The sequence below is a fragment of the Cnephaeus nilssonii genome (genome assembly GCF_951640355.1).
Source record: "Cnephaeus nilssonii genome assembly, chromosome: 18".
Lineage (NCBI taxonomy): Eukaryota > Metazoa > Chordata > Mammalia > Chiroptera > Vespertilionidae > Cnephaeus > Cnephaeus nilssonii.
In genome coordinates this window covers 18,031,617-18,054,096 of record NC_137089.1, presented here as the reverse complement: position 1 = coordinate 18,054,096, position 22,480 = coordinate 18,031,617, and the positions used below count along the sequence as shown (strand labels likewise).

The 22,480-nt window shown below is 37.8% G+C and overlaps 1 protein-coding gene and 1 long non-coding RNA gene across 3 annotated transcripts in view; one reads left to right on the top strand and one right to left on the bottom strand.

Moving 5' to 3' along the window:
• The window catches only part of RSPO2 (R-spondin 2), a 153,310-nt gene extending 144,792 nt beyond the window's left edge, over positions 1-8,518 (top strand). For both annotated transcript variants that reach the window (XM_079796600.1, XM_079796599.1), the window contains exon 6: positions 6,708-8,518. In XM_079796600.1, coding sequence (XP_079652726.1) covers positions 6,708-6,823 — 116 coding nt within the window. In that variant the 3' untranslated portion in view covers positions 6,824-8,518. The remainder of the gene's footprint in view (positions 1-6,707) is intronic.
• LOC307114291 overlaps positions 3,688-22,480 on the bottom strand; it is a 40,266-nt gene continuing 21,473 nt past the window's right edge. Inside the window, exons 2-3 of the long non-coding RNA XR_013814970.1 lie at positions 10,166-10,261; positions 3,688-3,743 (exon numbers count right to left, since the gene is read on the bottom strand). This is a non-coding gene — a long non-coding RNA (uncharacterized lncRNA). The remainder of the gene's footprint in view (positions 3,744-10,165; positions 10,262-22,480) is intronic.

The following is a 22,480-nucleotide window of genomic DNA, read 5'->3' as shown; positions in this document are numbered from 1 at the left end:
GAACATGAAACAAGATTTTTAAAACTAAACGAACTTCCTTTCAACAAAATAGGTAGCAGACCTCACGCCTAATAAAATGTGTTATATAAGAAAACTTGAATGGTCTTAAAGACAAAGAAAGCAATTTCATACTATTTTTTACAACAAAAATATGGCAAACTTGTACAGATAGAACATTAAGACAGAATTGCTTATTGAAATAGTGTAAATCTATAGCAGTAAATATTCTGAATTTTGAATGATTTTCACATTTGTATGTTTAGAGAAGTGCATTGTCATTTATTATTTTGGATGGTTTTCACTCTTCACCAGTAGCCTTATAAGATGGACAGCTACTTGTAAGTTATCTCCAGATTTTGTGTAGACTTTTAAAACACATGCACTTTTATGAAGATGAAATGACTTGAGATTCAAGATGCCCAGTAAAAGTCTCCTTTGTAGATAGCTTGTTATTTTTCAACTCTTTTGTCTCTATATTTTTCCTGAAAGAAAATTTGATCACAGTCATCAAATAACCATTGAGGGATTTTCCAGTTCTTTCCAAAGACATCTGTCTGTGAAATGTTTTTAGTGAAAAGGGTGTTATTTCTTTTAAAAACCCAAAGAAACAGATAAATGTTACTGAAAATGACAAGGAACTTTGTACTATAACGAAGGAGCCAAAAATGAATTCCTTTGCTTTACTCAGAGTTCTAGCTAACTTTACTCTCCTCTGACTTCCAGCTAATGTGAATCAATAACCATCAAGATATGTTATCCTGAATTATTATAGACAGTGGGAAGATTTTTATCTTAGACTATATAGAATATTCTGTGGTAGATGCCAGTCATGCTCACCATACTTGGACTCCTTTCTAGGAAAAAAGAGCTTCATGAACTAATATATATATTCTTTTTAAAAAACTTAAGTAGAATCAGTATACAACATTATATTAGTTATATAGTTTCAGGTGTACAATATAGTGATTTGACATTTTTATAACTTACAATGTGATTACCCCACTAATTCTAGTAATCATCTGTCACTGTACAAACTTATCACAATGATATTGACTATGTTCCCTTTCCCCCTTTTCACTCATTCCCCACCCCCTTCCCTCTGGTGACCATCCCTTTGGCCTCTGTTTCTATGAGTCTGTTTTTGTATTCTTAATGTCTGAGTGTTTAGGTCCAATAGTTCCTAAGCTTTTATATATCTTAGATTCATTTATGATTGGCCACTCACTAAAGAATCTGCTTACCGCCCTAACCGGTTTGGCTCAGTGGATAGAGCGTCAGCCTGCGGACTGAAGGATCCCAGGTTCGATTCCGGTCAAGGGCATGTACCTTGGTTGTAGGCACATTCCCAGTAGGGAGCGTGCAGGAGGCAGCTGATCGATGTTTCTCTCTCATCGATGTTTCTGACTCTCTATCCCTCTCCCTTCTTCTCTGTAAAAAATCAATAAAATATATTACAAAAAAAAATCTGCTTACCACCACAGTAGAAATGTTTTAGTAGTACAAGGTTTTCCTTATAGCTATTTATGTTAAATATTAGGAACATGCAATTATTCTTGGACATAAATTTAATTGTTGTGGTTTTAAAATACAAAATGCTTCTTCATAGTTGAAAACACACTGCTTTGTTAGTCATAAAAATTGTAGTAGAAGGGCACTTAGGTAACTTACAGGTTTTTTCAGAGTTATGGTAAACATCTTTATGCATAAATTTCTGCCCAAGTTTAGATTATTTTCCTAGAATGGATTCCAAGATCTCGTTCAAAAGTTATGAACATTTTTGCCCTGGCCAGGTAGCTCAGTTGGTTGGAGCATTGTCCCGATACACCAAGGTTTTGGGTCTGATCCCCAGTCAGTGAATGAGTAGATGGGTGGAATAATAAAGCAATGTTTCTCTTTCTCTCCCTCCCTAAAATTCAATTTTTAAAATGTTATGAGCATCCTAATGCTCTTTTTACACTTGCCAAATGGCTTTTCAGAAAGGCTGTCTGCATCAATTGCATATTCTCAAACTGAATCCCAAAGCCTGTCTCATCACATTCTCACTAGCTTTACCTATTTTCACTCTTAAGCATCTTTGCAGTAGCAACTAATTTTATTTGGTGGTTTTGATTGTGAGATTTGATTGTTTAAATATATTTATTAGCTATTAGCTATTTTTTATTTCTTTTTATGAATTGTATTTAGGACTTTTGTCTATTTTCATATGAGCTTTTAAAAATATTTTAGGAACCAGCTGGCATTTTTCCCCCCAGGGAATCATCAATCACTCTTAAATAAATAAATCTCTGTTGCTACTCATTCTTGGGCAAACTCAAGTTGCCCATATGAGAGAAAGTAATGGCCCAATTGCTATTCACTGTCTACAACTCAGTCCCTCTGCGTTTAAATGTGGAGGCAACCTTTTATGTTCTGCCTACAGTGTGTGTGCCCTCTTATGTAGGACAAGATTCACCAATTGGTGGTTACACAGGCTTCTTGTCTCTCAATGTTAGCTGCTTTGAAGGATGACAATCTCTTTGAGGTGATCCCTGAGTCACCATAATGAATTTCATAAATACAATGAAGCCTAGGTTTTAAGTTAGCATCACAAACTTATTAAAATGTAATAGAAATTGGTCCTGGTTTTAGGTGATGACCTTTGTTGTCATAGTTGTGGCTCTAATATTGGTCATTACAGTTAACTGTATTTGTCATAATTGTGGCTCATTCCCCCAGTGTGTATATATCGAAGCTTTAATCTTTTTTGCTAGTCACAGTTACTGAATTTTTTTCTTTAGTCTTCTTCCATTAGAAAGTCTTCCTCAAAATACTCAATAATCATTATGGAAACTCTTCACAACCTTTGTGCCTCACCGATGGATGTATTGTTCCAATGATGAAAAGACTTATCTAAACTAGTCAGGGGAAAAAAACATCTGAAGCATTTCCTTGTATTGGAGAGCTTACAGAAGAATGAAATTCATGTGTGACTGACAGGGGAGTCAGTATTTTCACAGCTTCATGTAATTTGTGAGGCTGCCTGATACCTTGGTTCAAAATAATCTATCCTGTTTCTGATTCTAATAGCAGTAATCTACAGCTGGACGTTAGGAGTATTTCCATAAGGCACTGCTCACCTTTCTCTGTAGAAGAGTTGATAGGTTATCCTGTTGGACCATTTCCACATGTGTGCAAGTCAATGTAATTATGTTGGTTAGAGTGTGGCTTTGATAATACCTTTCTAACTTTGTTCATTTTGATGATGATCTTGTCTTGCCAGTGGTATTTTACTCATCTTCCTTTCATCCCAGGAATATAATCTTTTCTAACGGTGTCTCATAACTTTCTAGTGAAAGATGACTATAGCATCTTCTTTCTATAAATGTAGAAACCAAGAATCACAAGTATAATATTGCACCAGCACCTCTGTCATAAGACAGTGCCTACCTATCAGGTTTGCTTCCTCCCAGAGGAGGCCTTTCTCTATGAAATCACATTGCTTTGCCTTAAGAGCTAGTTGTCTTCTTACATTCACACAACAGTGCTGAAGAGATCTGCTCTGTAGATCAGATTCTCTTCGATCTTGAAGAGATTCACTCAATAGTGATTTGTCAAGGCACCTGCATTCTTAAAGCACTCAGGACAAAGATACGCATAATTTGTCATTAGTGTTGGACATACCTGGAGGCTGACAATCTCCTAACAAAACTCGGATCTTTTCTGCTGATCTTGGGGAATGTCTTTTCCAAGTCTTCTCTTGTGAACTAAAAAGCAAGAAAGTTAAATCCATGAGTTGAGTTAGTTTTTGGGTGACTGGCATCAAATTTGCCTTTAAATGCTTCCTGTATAGGTGAATATTCGTGAAAAAATGTGCAACGATCTGATGAAAGTCTAGAAGTCATTCTGAGTCTAATCTACCCACAGATGTAAAGAAGTTAAGTGAAAACATAAGTTAGCATGCTTGTATATTCAATGTGTTGTTTTCAAATATATAAATAAAAACAGGGATATATATTTTTGTTAAATCTTAGCAGAGACCAGAAGAAAATATGTGCAAGACTCTTTTTATACCTTTTGTTAGGATATGTTTCAATATTCTTTTATTACTTTGAGTTGGGCTTAAAGTCAAAACAACCTCTATGGACCACAAAATATTTTCAGTTAATTTAGGCCTATCCATGGTCAAATATTGGCTAACTGTCTTAATTCTTTGGTATTTGCAATATATCTTACATGAGAAAGGGGGCTGACCAAGAACAAAACCAAGCAATGAGCCAATAGCACAGAGACATCATTCAAAAGAGATTGCTGAGGAAAGTTTTAGGGTTACAATTAGGTCTCCCAGAACATCTCTAGTTGGAACAGGTACCATATGACTTATTTCCAATAGAATAATTGTACAATTTGAAAAATTATATAAGTTTTCAGAAGCATTGCTGAATTTTTGGCTACAATATGAACAGTTTTATGCAAATATTGAATAACTTCTCTATCACACACAATATTATATCAGCCAGCAAATCCAAAGACCATTTGATATTGACAATTACATCAGAATAATACATTAAGTAAATGACATGAAATTGACCCTCTCTTAAAATGAGTTTTCACTAATTTAGCTTAGATTTGCTGTTAGTGAAAGTAGTGCACATTTGATTCCCAACTAAATCATTTATATGAAGAATTGAAATGGTGACTGTGAAAATCTTTCTTTAAATAACATATTCAGTATATTTTTATCTTAACAGAATATACTTTAAAATCAAGGAATGTTGGCATTATTTCCCATTCACTGGATTTCAATTTGCTTTTAAAGAAACCTCCAGCCTTTAAAGAAATGAAATTTAAACTGAACTTTTCAATGTAGTCAGCAATGAGTTTTAAAGGATTTTCTGTTAAGATTAAATATAGATCTAAGAAAAACCTTCATATAACTTTATCATTGAAGCTTCTTTTTAAATATTCTATTTAATGTTAAATATTTCATCTCTGCCCTCATTAAGTGTGTCTCATCATCAGATATGGTGTTATTAAATAGTTGTAACTTTACAGTTTTTTTTATTAATGCTGGCTTGGACTAAAGCTTCATTGGGTAGGATTAACTATATTTAAAGATGGCAAAATGCCATTATAACATTAATGCCAGAATTTAATGAGAACCAGAAGTTAACTTCAAGGACCTTCATAATTTAATATGAAGGCATGATCATATTCTGATTATTTTACTGTAGTGTCCTATTAAAAATAAGTTATTCTTTTTCTAATCTTTTTTTCTTGTGATAAAAGTTTTACTCAGCAAACACTAAGTATCCACTACGTGGCAACTATGTGCTATAGTCTTATCAGTGAGACTGTTTTCTATCCTCAAATAAAATAAAGCCTTTCTGATCAAAAAGAGCAGAAATGAGAAACACCTCCCTTATGCAGGACTCTCATGGCCTCTCTTGATCTAGAATGTCTGGTTTCCTAAGGCATGCATCTACCTCTCTAACCTCTGGTCTATTTCTTCATTTCTCACATCGGTTATCCCTGACATGAAAAGGTCTGGGAAGGTTGGAGAGCATGGATTACAACTGGATGTCCTAGTTGTGGTACTGATTACTATGGTGTCTCACAGGAAAAGCTTTGTAGAACTACACGATAAAATTGGACATAGGGCAGGGAGGCGAGCAGGCTGTAGGATTCTTTGTCTTTTGAGGAAAAATCTTCCTGTACTGAAGATGTATAGTGATGACTCGCTTTCTGTAAAATGCAAGTGAACTTTATTAATTTCCTGCTCTAAAAATGATCCCTGTGTGTTTAGAACTCAAAGAGAGCAATGGACCTAAAGCAAATGTCTGTGTTTCTTATTTTTTTTCATAATCTTATGTACACATACTTGCAAAGAAATGCTGAGACCTTCTAAAGACCATGATGCATAACCACAAGATGTAAGAAGTGAAATACAGCAGAGGCAAAGGGAAAACTGCACCCAAAAACTCCGACTATTTACCTTGTGCTCCGAGCTTCCTAGTGACTAAGGCAAAGAGAACAAACAGGATAACATGGTGTGATTTTCTGCTTGTAAGATATAGTCAACCAGTTCTTCAGAAACAAGCATTTTTCTTGCTCTCAATAAGAACAACTGGTCTAGGCGATTTTTATAAGAAGCCATAAGCCACATCATGAATGATGGCCTCATAAATTTTTATAGAAAATAAAGTATTCCACATATGTCATATCATATGGGCCTTTGGAGGACACTGAGGGAATAATGTTAAAAGCAAGACATTTGTTTCTCCTGTGGGGCAGGGCGAGGGGGGTTTGAAACTTCTGGTATATTTACTGTAGATAGATGCTTATTTTCTTTTGACCCACTGACATGTGGAGCAGGAGAAAGATGTAAAGATGTCTAGTAAAGGGTAGCATTGTTAAAAGTAGGAGGGGATAAGTGAAATTTTTGTGGCAGGATGATATTTGCAAGACTGATCAGGCCGCTGGGAGGTGTTTAAATATGCCAGTTCCCTGTAACAGGAAGATCAGTCTCTGGTTTAGACAGCATATCCAATTTAGTAAATTATTATTATTCCGTCAAAATTAATGTGAACAATTTTCTCTTTGAGGCTGCTTTTTCCATAGGTGATGTTTTCCAGATGGGCTTTGTGTAAAACTCTTAATGTTTTATGTTTTCTTTCCTAGAAAAAGAGCCTTTTCTCTCACGTCTTCATTTCTCTCTCCCCCTGTTGTAGGGAAGAGAGGGCCAAAGGCGAAGGAGAAGAAGAACAAGAAGAAGAAGAGGAAGCTGACAGAAAGAGCCCAGGAGCAGCACAGTGTCTTCCTCGCTACAGACAGGGCAAACCAGTAAAATAAGAGACACGTCGGGTGGATTTTTTTTTTTTTTTTTTTGCAAAAGTGCACAAAGCTACTCTCCACTCCCGGACACTGGTGCGCGGTGTTTGTGCTGCTCTGACCGGTATCCATTCCCAGTGACATTGTGAAAGGAGGCGCCACGATGGCCTCTGTTATTTATGCTTTGATTTGCAGCTGGAGACTGTGAAGGTGGGAGCTTGTGACCTGAATCGGAGGAAGCAGGAGTGAGTGTACAGCAGGGGACTGGGCTCGGCGTGCACCATCACCAAGTGTGAGGCTGCAGACCACCATTGGAGAATGGACTTGTGCATATTTATGGGAAGGAAGATGCTCAACAGGCAAAGTGCTATTTCACTTGTGCCCTCTATTTCTCACATTGTGCACTGTCAAGGATACATGTATGTGGATATCTGCTTAATGTTACCACATGTTCTCGGCATCTGTTCCCTTCAAACTGTTGTGGGATGGAACTGTTCTTAGCTGGGGATATGCTACAGGAATTCCTGCTCAGTTTCACAGCGGCTCTGATATGTACATAATCCGCTGGGGCTACGCATAAACCTCTTATTTACTGTATATTTATGCTCTCTTATGTGTAACAAGTCATACCTGATTAATAGATGTCACTTTGTTTTTTAGTGGTTCCTAACTGTTGTCCGGTAAATGGCTGTTATAGTTTTGAGAATTGACAAATGTTTTGTTGCCCCTTGAACCTTACCTTTTCTTTTCTTTGTGGGCTTATTTCTCACTGTAAGGATAGGATAAGCTAGTTTATACATAGGGTCAAATGGCGGATGTCAAAGAATGTATCTCCTCACAAGATAAAGCAGCATCTGGCAGTCAGAAACCAGAAGTCCCTTTGAGTCTAAGATGGGATGACATCATGAAACACACCTGAAACACGAGGAATTACATGCAGCCATTCCTAGTACTTGTCATGCAACTTCACAGGCCTGCTAGAGAACTTCCAAACTTCAGTATGTGTATATGCATCATTTAGAGCAGTCTCTGACTTAGTGACAGGGCACCTACCAGTATTCTTGGGTCACTGTAGGAGTTACCATCATAAGACTCTGCTTTGGATCTGAGGAGAAAACAAGATGAATTCCTACAACTGCTGGTCAGATCTTAACAGGTCCCCTTGGAGCCAGAATGTATTTCATATCTGAGATGGGGAGGAACAGCGTGGGAGCTCCTAGGGGACGGTTTAGAGTTGTGGTTTCAAAAACATCCTTGTCCCCTTGGGGGGAATCGGCTCTTAAAGGATTTTGAATTCGCTACTTCTAAAAGCATCATTATCTTCCTGGATGATCCAAAAGAAACGGTTGCAGATTTTTGAGGAAAAAACAAAGCAAGGTAAAGCCTTTCTCTCACCTTGCATTGGCAAAACTACCTCTTTAGCATTTTGGTTAACTTTTGAGTCAAAAGCATCTTACCAATAAGTATAAATGTCATATACATCATTATGAAAATATTGTTATGAGATAAGCCATATATGAATGTTGTATTCAACTTTAGGGTTTGCATTTAATCCTGAAGTGTTCACCTCCTTTCACGTCTATTTACACTATATTCCTATTGCTAAGCAGGGAGGGGGCTCTTGTATAGTGCTTCATTGTTAGTAAGTCAATACCTGTTCTGTTTCTGGGATGTTCTTTTCATGCATTAAAAAACTTCAAAAGTATTTGTGGAAATTTGCTTTTCTTTTGAGATATATTTAGGAAAAAAACCAACACTTTAAAACTCTACCCTCAAATGATGGTCCTTAAAAAAGAAAAAAATTTTCAAACCTATGCTAGTAACTACATCTAAGGCACTAACTAGTTTAGCTATAAATTACATGGTAGTGGAGTAATTAAGAGTGGAGATTTTAGGAACTAACAAAATAGAGACAGACTCATAGATAAACTGTCTCAAGGGTGGGGGTGGGGAATAGACTGGGGAGATTGAGCAAAAGAAATTCATGGACATAGACCACAGGGGGGGTAAATGGTGATGGATAGAGACTTGGGGTGGTGAACATACAATACAGTGTACAGATGACTTGTTATGGATTTGTGCATCTGAAATCTGTATAATTTTGTTAATCAGTGTCATTCTAATAAATTAGATAAAAAGGGGAAAAATTAGAAAAAGAGAAGAAATTTTAGAGCCAGACTGAGTTCCAGTATAGACTGATAATAGCCTGGGGCAAATTATTTAATTTATCCAGGTCTGTTTACTCATCTGTGAAATGAAGATAACAATATTACCTACCTGCAGGGCTATGTTTTAAGGGCTGAACTTAGTAAAATATGTGTAGGATTGTGTTTTGAGGATTAAATCAGGTAAAATGTGTAAAGTATAGTCAACACAGCATGATATACTAAGCACTACATAAGTTGTTACCTGTTATTCTTTTTAACTACCTCTGTCCCTGGCTATGTAAATTATTTTAAAATATTCATTTCTCAAAAAAAAATGATTATGTGTCTGAAAGCATCAGTTCCCTTCAATTTACTGTTTGATGCCTGGACATTATTTGCTCAAACTTTTATTCTCATGGGAATTGACATACAGCTGTAACACACACACACACACATGCTACAGTGTAATTTGTAGCTTCAGGGCAGTTATAAAAAGATCGGGTGGTTTCCCACAAATAGATATACCATTTTTATACTGTATAAAATATATATGAGTAGAATATATGAAACCGGTTTTCTTCCCAATATTTTCATGTAGCTTAGTGTCTATAAAAGTAAAAGATGGGACTACAACTTTCACAATTCAGAGGTTTGAGTGGAGGGTGGGTGAAATGGGAAAAGGTGATCAAAAGATACAAACTTCCAATTATAAAAGTCATAGGGATCTAAGGTACAGCATGGTGACTATAGTTAACACATAGTTATCTGCATATTTGAAAGTTGCCAAGATTATACATTTTAAATACCCTCATCACAAGAAATAAAAATCGACAAATCAGCACTTAAAAGCCAATTTTATAAATGTTCTTGTTTTTCAAGATGCTAATATCAGTCATGTTTACAAACATGGAATTTTCATGTCTTGCTTGAGACTTTGGAGAAAAGTTAACACTTAGCCTCAAGCGTGTGATTCCTTCTCCAACTTTTTTTTTTTGCTTTAAAGGGGAGCTGAAAGCAAGAGAAGTAAGTAATACTTCTGTTCATTTTAAAGAAGTTTGTACACAGTGAATACTACTTGACAATACCATGTTAGAAAAGGCATAATAAGCAACCCTGTAAACGTATCCGTATCTTAATCTCATCATCCTTCCTCTCCTCTCAAAAGCATAACCATTTATTCCACTTCTACATTTGACCCCATTCCCTCTTACTTTTGTGGGATGTTCAGTATCCATGCCTTTCTTCACTCCTTCCTCTCCCTTTGACTTCAAGTTCTCTTTTTTTCAAGTTCTTCATTGTTCAGTATCCTGAAAAAGCAGTTGACATTCACTGATGTCTTCTCTCATTCCCCATTTTCATCTTAACTCATCATAATCTTGTTTCTTCCCCACAACTGTATTGTAATTGTTCTGACAAAAGTAGCAATGACAGTTCACTTGCTAAATTCAAGCAAAATGTTTGTCTCGATCCCTTTTTATGTGTCCTATCTGCTATTTGCATCAAATTTGACTCTACTGTTCCCATTACTTTAGGAATTTTGTTTCTCATTTGGCTTCTGTGACATTCCTACCTTGAGTTTCCTACTTCTCTGGCTCCTTTTCAGTTATCAAGCTATTTCTAAGCCTAAATTTAAAATATTGATATTTCAGAGGTTAGTTCACTATTTAATCTTTTCATCTCCTCATTCCACTTGGGAAGTCTAACCTTATGGTTTCAAATACCACCGGCATGTTGGTGCTTTCCAAACCAATTTCTGTTGCCAGGTCTTTGGTAACTATTTCTAAGCATCTTCTAAAATATCTTGACCAGGGAGCCCCACACTTATCATAAGTTCAATGTATTGAAAACTGAACTTATGACTGTATCAGTCAGTGTCTAGTCAAGGAAATATACTAGTCTAGGTATTTCAAACAGGGAATTTAACACTTGGAATTGATTACATAGGTAAGAAAGGAAACAAGAAGCATGGCGATGGCAAGACAATCCAGAGATTAGCAACAGCAGGAAGCCACTATCACCCATAAGGCAAGAGGGATAACAGGAAGTGGTGATGTTTCCAGAAGGTAGAAGGCAAGGCTGTCCAATGAGAGCTGGAACAATAGTCGAGGCTAGAGCTATGACCACTGAGGAAACTGGAACCAAAGACAGAAAGCTTGTCTGGAGGGAGCTGAAATCTTGGAAGAAATCTGGTCACCCTAAGAAATGTTGTCTGAGGCAAAGTGAGAGAGAAAAATACCTTGGCTTCTCCCAACCTTTCAACCTCCAGTCCCCTAGCAGCATCTGCCATTGCCCAAACCTGCCTCAAAACTAGAGAGCGTGGGTAATGTAGTTCTTTGTGATGCTGACAAGCACAGAAGTACAGAGATAGACTCAATATCAAAGAAGCAAATTCTCTACCTACTTAGTTGATTAAAGAAAAACTCATATATTCATCATATACTCCCATTGTCTCTAAGTCTAATCCATTATTAGACTCTATCTACCTCAGAAACCTTTGTTGAATTTCTCCCCACCTTTTCACTTGCTTTGTCCTAACCCTGTTTGGTCCTCTTTTTCTCTCTTCTAAACTGTTCATCATCATCCTAAATATTCTTATCCCACTTTCACTCCAATTTTTTATTTATACGTCTCCATTTATTTTTCTATTAATATATCTGTTCTGCTATTCTCTTGTTTAAATACTATCCTTTTCCATGTGGAATAAAATATTAAAAATTTTTCACTGGAATACAGTGCCCTTTTAATTTCCTCTTCCTCTATGTATCTTGTGGGGATCAAGAAAAGCCTGAATGGACTGTGATGATCATTATTATAAAATCTCCAAGGGTTCCTTTGGTAAACACATTAGTTGATAGCTCTTCAATCATGAAGGCAGAGATATCACAGTAACTATGGCTTTGAAAGTAGGTGGTAAACATTAAATCTGATTTAGAGGTTGAACAGTCTGAAAAATGTGTCAAAGATTTAGATATTTTGAGTTAACTTTTGTATATGGTATCAGAAAGTCTAGTTTCATTCTTTTATAGTGGCTTTCCAATTTTTCCAATACCACTATTGAAAATACACAGAAGAAAATATAGGTGCTAAACCTGGTCTCAAAGCATTTTTTGTGAACTTAACCTCAAGGGCAAGGGAAGTAAAAATAAATGAATAAAACTATGTCCCACTAAAAAGCTCTGCACAGCAAAAGAAACTATCAACAAAACAAAAAGGTATCTGATTGAATGGGAGATTTGCAAGCAATACCTTGATAAGGGACTAATATCCAAAATATATAAAGACTCATACAACTCAACACCAACCCCCCTCACCCCCCAAACAATCCAATTAAAAAAATGGGCACAGAACCTGAACAGACAATTTGCCCAAGAAGATATGGCCCATAAATATATGAAAAGATGCTCAACTTTACTAGGTATAAGGGAAGTTGAAATCAAAACCACAATGAGACACCACCTCACATCTGTTAGAATGCCTATTAGCAATAAAACAAAAAGTTTTGGAGAGGATGTGGAGAAAAGAGAACCCTGGCACACTGCTGGTGGGAATGTTAAACTGGTGTAGCCTCTGTGAAAAACAGTATGGAAGTTCCTCAAAAAGTTAAGAATCAAGCTACTGTATGACCTAGCAATCCCTCTTCTGTGTATCTCCCCCCAAAATTTGAAAACACCTATTTATAAAGGTATATGTACCCCTATGTTCACTGCAACATTATTCACAATAGCCAAGCCATGGAAACACGAAGGTGAAAGATTGGATTTGATCTAAGTGCTTAGAAAATCAGTGGAGGATTTAAGCAGCTTAATGATGTGATCAGATTCTTCTGCCATATTCACTTGGGCTGCAGTGTGGAAGGTGGATATTCAAAACGAAGGCAGAGAGACCAATTTTTGCAGTAATCAGATGAGAATTAGTGTGACCTGGACTGGTGGGTGGCAGTAGAGGAGAGAAATGTTTGGATTCAGGACATAGTTTGGCAGAAGAGCCCACAGACTTGCTGATGAGTTGCATGGAGTGGGTAGTGGTGAAGGGAAAAAAGGAAACCATTACATCTCCTAGGTTCTTGCCCTAAGCAACAGAACATATAGGGAAGATGGGGAAAACTGGAGAATAAAAATAAGCCATTTTCACATGCTAAGTTTAACGTGCCTGTTAGATACTTATGTGGAAATACCAAGTAGGCAACTGGATATAAACCTGGAGTTTAGGGGAAAGTTCAGGGCTATAAATACACTATTTGTGGGATATCAATATATAGATGGCACTTAATACCAAGGAACTTTATGGACTGACCAGAGAGAGAATGTACAAGGGGGAGAAAAAGAGCCTTAGAAGCACCAAGCCTTAGATGTTGAACAGAGAAGGCGGCACCAAGAGAGAAATTATGACAAAGTGTCCAGGGAGGAAAACCAGGAGCAGGTAAGTCACTAAGAGTGACCAAGGGATTCAAGACTTACATAGTTCTCTTGCCCCTTATTTTAGAATAAAAATACCAGGATAAGTGAAGGGCAATTAGGAAAAATTTGTAATAATTATGGAGTTTGGACTTCTCAAATATTTTTCCTCATTGTACACTCCAAGAGCAAAACTTAAAAGCTCATTGAAAATGGTTTTGATGTAAAAAGAACGTAAAATAAGTCAATGCTTAAAAACTTTCAAAACCACTCTTCACATAAATGTGATAATGATACTTAATTTCAGGTTACCATATCACCTACCAATTTCATCTACATTTATGATGAAATAATTATCTCAATGACTCTACAAAGAATTTTCCTTTATTTCTTTCAAATTTAGTAAAATATGTCAAATGAACAACAAAACTAGTCTGTGAATTATAGGTCCTTGGGTTTGTAATTTTCAACAATGAGGATTTTTAAAACTTGTAATTATTGAGATATTTTGGTAACAACTCTCGGACATAGGAGCATACATGTTTGAACAGAGACACCTACAATCACGGTATTTAACTGAAAAGTGTTAAAGGCATTTTTTTCAGAGTTCAGTATGTAAATAGGATAACTAAAGTTTTAGGTACTTGTATGACACTTTTTAATAAAATAAATATGTTCTTAATCTTTTTTCCCATCACACATGCTTCTCCCAAGTTTACTCTTTCCTACATCTATCACCTGGGAAAACTAAATATGACAGGGACTTCTAGTGCTTAGCTACATCTAGTTCTTTCCTTTCTGACCACCAAGCAGCAGTCCATTTCTCAATTCTCCCGTAGTTAGATGAAGCCTTGTGATTTATTTCAACCAAAGGAATCTGATTGGGAATTGCATGAAACTGCAAGGCTGGGTCACTTAAGAGCAAGTACAAGTTCTGCACAATTTCTTTTCCCATTTGGCTGGGATCACAAAGGTAGAGCTACAAGGTGAAAGTAGCCTGCATCTGAGTCTCTGCCTCGAAAAGAGTTGCCTTGGGTGGTTGCCCAACCTAAATCAGACTTTGCATGAGCAAGGAAATAAACCTTTATTGTACTACGCCACCGAGGTTATGAGGTTATTGGTACCGTAGTATGGCCTGACATTATTCTGTAATGCCGTTTTTCATGGGGTCAAGAAACTATATTACTTATTAGTTGAAACATGATCAGTAGATAAAGAAAAGCAGGAAAGTCAAAATGATATTTGACTAGAATAAATAACTTACATAAGTTTAGAGTTAGAACAATGACATCTACTTTTAATGAAGCATCTCTCTCATTTTATGAAAGATACTAGAGGCTTTCGCTTTCGATCACGGGGGAGCTGGGTGCCTGTCCGCTGGTGCCTGAGCGGACAGGCACCCAGCTCCCCCGCTTTTGATGGTCCGCGGTGGGACGTGAGCTCGCTGCCCCAGAGGCCCCTTCTGTGCCACAGCACAGCCATGGCGCAGACGCTGAGCTTGCGCCACCGCTGGCGACACGAGCTCAGCGTCCTGCCGGCCCAATCGGCCACCCTGGCCACCCCGAGTCCCGCCCCCCCCGCGCCTCCTGGCCAATCGTGGGCATAGCGAAGGTACGGTCAATTTGCATATTCGTCTATTATTAGGTAGGATTGGCATTCTGACGATGGTGATAAAATAACTTATTGTAAAACTTTTTCAAAGATTTCTACAATATGGTTAGATAGCCAAGGTGCACATAATCTTCATAGGTTTTCTCCACATATCTACCATATTCAACAAGTGTAGGCAACCTATAGAATGCTACTAGTGAGAGGCCAACCAGGATTAAGGTTCCCGTACTCCCCTCTATCCGAAGACACATGAATATATAGTTTCATAGGGAGCAATTACCACTGCTGAGTAACTCCTACATATTGGGTGAATGAGAAAATACCCACATCAAATGGTAGATAAGGCTGAGACACACCCTCACCTAACCCCGACCCTCAGCATAGTGCCATTCAATCGAGAGGAAACTCCCAACTCCCAGCTTCTCCCTGGGAAGGGAAAGATTTAGCACCCCAACTTTAAGACTCCATGAGAAAAGGGACCTCAAAATACCTTGCTTTGAAAACCAATAAGGCTTGTATCCAGAAGACTCACAAGACTATAGTAAAAAAAAGCAAAAAAAAAAAAAAAAAAAAAAAAGCCAGTAGTTAATGAATGGGAACACTCCCATGGCTATGCCCCCAGGGCACAGTGCAGAGGGAACTGCAAAATTGCCCATCTTTCAGTCTTTTCCCCAAAGGGGTCCAGCTGCACACTTTGAAAGCTGCTGCTGCCTGAGGTTCAGGCTTCTAATTTAGCACACATCTAGGGGCTGCCTGTGATCCTCCCCAGAGACCAGGGAAACAGGCAAATTGCTCCACCACCTTTGCTCTGTAGCCCACTACAAGTCACCAGTATCTCCCTTTTACAGATATTTCATGACCCCGTTTTCATGACTGCCTGGGAGGGATGGGCCTCCAATTGGCTGGCTCTGATTACCAAAGGGGCTTGCATTCACAAGTCCCAGAGGACTGTAGCAAACAACGAAGCAGTTCTTAATAGTCTCAGAACCCACCCTGGGCAGCTGTATACCCAGCCTAGCACAGAGGGAGCAGGCAAAAATGGCCATCTCTCAGTTCTCCCTGGAAGGGGCTTAACTGTGTACTCTCCAAGATGCCTCCTGAGGGTCTGGCTTCTAGTCAGCTTGATCTAGGAGCCAAGTGCTATCCTCCCCTTAGGTACACTGATAGGTCCTGGCACACACTCTGCTACTGGGAGCCACTAAGAATAAAGAAGGCAGTTTAGACAATCACAAGTGTTTGAGAGACAACCAAGAGCTCAGGCCAAACAGATTGATGAGGTTTGTCTCCTATACAAGACCACGCTGTCAAGACTGGGATAGCTGGCTGTTTTATCTTAAGGTGCAGAAGCCAACACAGAGAGTAAGAAGAATAGGAATATATTTCAAACAAATGAATACATTTCAAACAAAGGAACAAAGATATATATTACAAATAAAAGAACAAAATAAATACCAGAAAGAGATTTTAGCAAAATGGAGATAAGCAATTTACCTGATAGAAAGCCCTAAATAATGACCATAAAAATGCTCGCTGAGGTCAGGAGAACAATGTGTGACAAAGTGAGAATTTCAACAGAGATAGAAAATAAAAAAGTGCCAAAGAGAAATCATAGAGCTGAAGAGTACAATCCTTCTCAAACTATTCTAAAAAATATCCGAGGGCACACTTCCAAAATCATTATACAAGGCCAGCATACCCCAATACCAAAGGCAGAAAAGGACACTATGAAAAAAAGAGAATTACAGGGCAATATTTCTGAGGAACATTGATGCAAAAATTCCCAACACAATATTAGCAAACTGAATTCAACCGTACTTTAAAAGGATCATGCATCATGATCAAGTGGGATTTATTCCAGGATGTAAGGATGGCTCAACAACCACAAAAATCAATCAATGTGATCACTATATTCACAAAATGAAGGGTAAAAATCATATGATAATCTCAACTGATGCAGAAAAAGCATTTGACAAAATTCAACATTATTTCATGATAAAAACTCTCAATAAATTGGTATAGAGGGAAAATGCCACAACATAACCAAGGCCATAGATGACAAGTTCACAGTTAACATCATACTCAATGGTGGAAAACTGAAAGCTTATCCTTGAAGATCAGAAACAAGGCAAGGATGTCTGCTATTCAACATAGTACTGAAAGTTCTAGCCAGAGTAGTTAGGCAAGAAAAACAAATAAAAGGCATACAGATTAAACAGGAAGAAGTAAAATTGTCTCTCTTTGCAAGTGACATAATATTACAGATTGAAAACCCTAAAGATTCCACCAAAAATCTGTTAGAACAAATTTGGTAAAGTTGCAGGATAAAAAAATCAACTCATAAAAATCAGTTGCATTTCTGTACACTAACCAAGTGTCAGAAAAAGAAAAGAAGAAAATCTCATTTATAATAGCAACAACAACAAAAAGAATAAAATATTTATGGATAAATTTACCCAAGGAGGCTAAAGATCTATACACTAAAAACTTTATTTGAAGAAGACACAAATAAATGAAAAGATACTCCATACTCATGGATTGAAAGAATTTATATTGTTAATATGTAATACTAACCAAAGTCATCTATAGATTCAATGCTATCCTTATGGCACTTTTCACATAAATAGAATAATAATCTTAAAATTTTTGTGGAACCATAAAAGACCTTGAATAGCCAAAGCATTCTTGAGAAAGAAGAACAAAACTGGAGCCATCACACTTTTCTTTCAAATTATATTATAGAGCTACTAGGGGCCTGGTGCACGAAATTCATACACATTAAAAGGGAATTAGAGGAAATATTTTAATATTGCTATTTGCCCTTTCTCTATAATAGAAGTGTCCGGCTGGCCCCACCCCCATTGGGCAACACGAAGACCTGGCCGGCCCCACCCCCGTCAAGCCCTGCCAGGTGGGGGGGGCGCGGCCTCAGGTCCCACAGCCTGCACCGGGGCGGGGGGGGTGCGGCCTCGGGGGGGCACGGCCTCAGGTCCCCCAGCCCTGGCACCAGAGCAGGGGGCGTGGCCTCAGGTCCCCCCCCCCCCGACCCCGACCTGGTGCAATGCAACCTCAGTCCCTATTGATCGGTGTTATGGCATGACGGTGTGACAACCATTTGCATATTAGCCTTTTATTATGATGATAGTAATCAAAAGAGTATGGTATTGGCAAAAAAAATACATAAATCAATGGAACAGAATAAAGCCCAGAAATAAACCCAGGTATATAGGATCAATTAATTTATGACAAAGGAGCCTAGACATGGGCATAAGATAGATAGTCTCCTCAATAATGGTGGTGAGATAATGTATTAACACATACAAAATAATAAAAATGGATCCCTATCTTATACCATACATAAAAATTAACCCCACATAGATTAAAGGCTTGAATGTAAGACCTTAAATCATAAGATTCCTACAGGAAAACATATGGGGTGACTTCCCTCAAGATGGCAAAGTAGGTAGATGCTGTGCTTGCCTCCTCCCATGACCACACCAAAATCACAACTAAATTATAGAACCACCATCATTGAGATCCACCTGAAGACTAGCTGAACAGAACTCCTATAATTAAGGATAAAGGAAGAAGCCACATTGAAACTGGTAGGAGGGATGATGACACAAAACAGGCTGGTCCCTATCCATGTGTAATAGTTTAGAATCGGGAAGGATATCTTGGTAACTGAGGTACACAATGAGGAGTGAGGAGTCCCATACCCACACTGGGCCACTTGAAAAGCAAGAGGGATATATGTAGAGGAACTCAATTATCTGCCTTCAGGGTAAGAACTGAAGGGGCAGCTCTCTATAGGACAAAAGTGCTGGCAGGGACCACTGTTCCTTTGTTCAGCTCTTCTCTCACACAGCTGGCAGGTGCAGGCAAATATCAAATCTGAGTCTCCATCAAAGTAACAATACTCATCTCACCCTGGTAATTCCCTTAGACCCTTCCCCACCAAGAAACCCCTCTCAGTGCTATTCCTTACAAGCAGCCTGCCTTGGCTCAAGTTGCAGATTTTCCTATAATCTTTTGAAGGTCCACAAACCCCAAACAAGCAGTTGCAGACCTCAGCATGCCCTGTGTCTCTTGTTAAGCAACCCTGAAACCATAGTGGAAAACAGCCTTGATTGGTAGCATAGCCTCTCCCAGGTATCCCCCAAGTGAAGCACAGACACTTTGTAGCTCCTACCAGGTGGTTCTGGGCTGAGCACAACCAGCAGCTGATCTTGCCCTGCACCAGGGCCCTCCCAAGAGGCCCCAGAAGCAACAAACCCAGTGGCTGGCTTCAGACCATATGGGAGCACCACCCAATTAGTGCCACAAATGACACACCCAAAGGGTAGACTCAGTGGTCACCAGAACCCTGCTAAAGCAAATCCAGCTCATCATCTGTAATCACAGCAAGTCCTCACAGTCAGTCATCCTGAGAGTTAATATCACCCACTTATGGGCAAACGGCAATCGAGACTCAACTACAACAAGAGGGCACACACAATCTATACAAGGGACACCCCTGGAGCACCCAACTGAAGTGACCACTGAGTCTACACCACTGGGTCCTACAGGACACCTAATATATAAATTTACTCTGCCAAGATGAGAGACATAGCAGATCTACCTAATGCATAGGGGGAATATGGGGGGAGGGGTAGGCAGCCTCAACGAGAAGACATGTCCCAATTGAAAGAACAGGAAAAACTCCAGAAAAAGAACGAAACAAAATGGAGGTAAGCTATATATTCGATATTAAGTTCAAAGCCCAGGCTATAAGGAAGTTCAATAAACTTAGGAGAAAAATTGATGAACTCAGTGAGAACTTACACATAGGGATCGCAAGTATGAAAAAGGACATAAATACCATAAAAAAAGAGCCAGTCAGAAGTAAAAAATACAATAAATGAAATAGAGAATACATTACATGGAATCAACAGCAGATTAGATGAAGCAGAAGAATGAATTAATGATTTGGAAGACAAGGTAGTGGAAAACACCCAATCAGAACAGCAAAAGGAAAAAAAATTATAAAAACATGGATAGTTAAAGGAACTTCTGGGGCATTATCAAGCATAACAACATTTGCATCATAGAGGTACCAAAAGGAGAATAGAGGGAGCAAGGGATTGAAAACCTATTTGAAGAAATAATGACTGAAAACTTCCCTAACCTGGCAAAGGAAATAGACATACAAGTCCCAGAAGCAGAGAATCCCAAACAAGATGAATCCAAAGTGGTCCACACCAAGACACATCATAATAAAAATGCAGAAGGTTAAAGACAAAGACAGAATTTTAAAAGTAGCAAGAGAAAAGCAGTTACTTAACTACTAGGGAGCTTCCATAGACTATCAGCTGATTTCTCAACAGAAACTTTGCAGGCCAGAAGGGATTGACATGAAATATTCAAAGTGATGAAAAGCAAGGACCTACAACTAAGTTTAGTCTACCCAGCAAAGCTATCATTTAGAATCAAAGGACAGAAGAGCTTCTCAGACAAGCAAAAGCTAAAGTTGTTAATCACCATCAAACCAGTATTATAATAAATGATAAAGGGGCTTTTTTAAGAATATAAAAAATGATTAAAATATAAATAAAAATATTGCAAAGAAAAAAATTCTCATAGATAGGAAGACAAAAATAAAAATAGCTTGGCTGGTGTGGCTTGGTGGTTGAGTGTAGACCTGTGAACCAGAAGGTTATGATTCCATTCCTGGTTAGGGCACATGCCCAGGCTGTAGGCTCGATCCCCACTGTGGGGGGCATACAGGAAACAGCCAATTGATCAATTATTCTCTCTCATCATTGATGTTTCTATCTCTCTTTCCCTCTCCCTTCCTCTCTGAAATCAATGATACATTAAAAAATAAATAAATAATAAAAATAAACAAATGGTACTACAGCAAACTAAAAATCTCTGCACAGCCTGGCTAGTGTTGCTTAGTGGTTAGAGTGGCCACCCGTGCACCAAAGGGTTGAGGGTTCGATTCCCAGTCAAGGGCATGTACCTGGGTTTCAGGTTCACTCCCAGCCTCTAATCTGGGAGGCAACTAGTCATGTGCCTCTCTCACATTGATGTTTCTCTTTTTTTCTTTCTCTCTCCCTCCCTTCTTCCCTTCCTTCCTTTCACTCTCTGAAAAGCAATGGAAAAAATATACTCAGGTGAGGATCAAAAATATTAAAAAAATAAATAAAAAGCTCTGCACATTAAAGGGAACTATTAATAAAATGAAAAGGCAACCTATGCAATGAGAAAATATTTTCATACCACATATCTGATAAGGCATTAATATCTAACATGTATAAAGAATACATACCACTCAATAGCAAAATGACAATCTGATTAAAAAATGGATAAAGAACCTGAATAGACATTTTCCCAAAAAAGCACATAAAAAATGGCCAACAAAAGACCCTGAAGCATGTACATGAAAAGATGCTCAACATTTCTAATCATCAAAGGAATGCAAATCAAAATCACAATGAGACATCAACTCTGACCTGTTTGGATGGCTATAACTAAAAAGACAAAAGATAACAAACACTGGTGAGAATTTGAATAAATGGGAATCCTTGCACACTGTTAATGGGAATGTAAACTGGTACAGCCACTATGAAAACAGCATGGATGATCCTCAGGAAATAAAAATAGAACTGCCATATGATCCAGGAACTCCACTTCTAAGTACATATCCATAGAAAAGGAAATCACTATCTTGAAGAGATATTAGTACTTCCATTTTCATTGCAGTACTATTCACAATAGCCAAGGTATGGAAACATCCATCAATGGAAGAATGTATCAAAAAATGTGGCCTATATACACAATAGAATATTTCTGTTGTTTAAGCCGCCTGGTCCATGGCATTTTGTTATGGCATCCCTAGAAGGCTAAATACACCATCCCTCACAATGTTCCCCTTGATTATTACCTCCTCCTTGTAGCCTTACTCTAAGTTACCATTGGTAGCCTACTTCTCTAATTTCCACAGTTAATATACTTTGAGACTTGATAACATTTTTTAAATGAAATGCTTTAACTTTATTCAATGACTGAATAAAGTTATCTTACCAACTGAATTATAAATCCCTTGAGATAAGAGTTCAAGTTCTGCATTCCATCTTTTTATTCCTCAAAATTGCTATAGTAGCTATTCAGCAAAGGAGTCTATTAATGGTCCAACATTTTCTTTGTGATCTTTTGATTATTAAAATCTGAATCAGCTCAGAATCCTAAGAAAATTTTTATGAGAGTCAGGAATGAGAATTTTTATATTATTTGTAAGATTTTCAATTATAATATTAAATTTCTATAAAACACGTGATTATATTATAAATTACTTCATATCATATTTTTAAGATAATTGTGTTTCTGTGATTTCGTTCAATGTTTAAAAAGGGTAGGAAAAAATCTGGGCAATTTATCTGTTTTAATCAACTTCATAATTTATTAGATTAGTTTTCAATTCAATAGAGCTCCCAAAGTGATAGTTGGTCAAACTTTTAATTAGAAGTAAAACATCTGTTT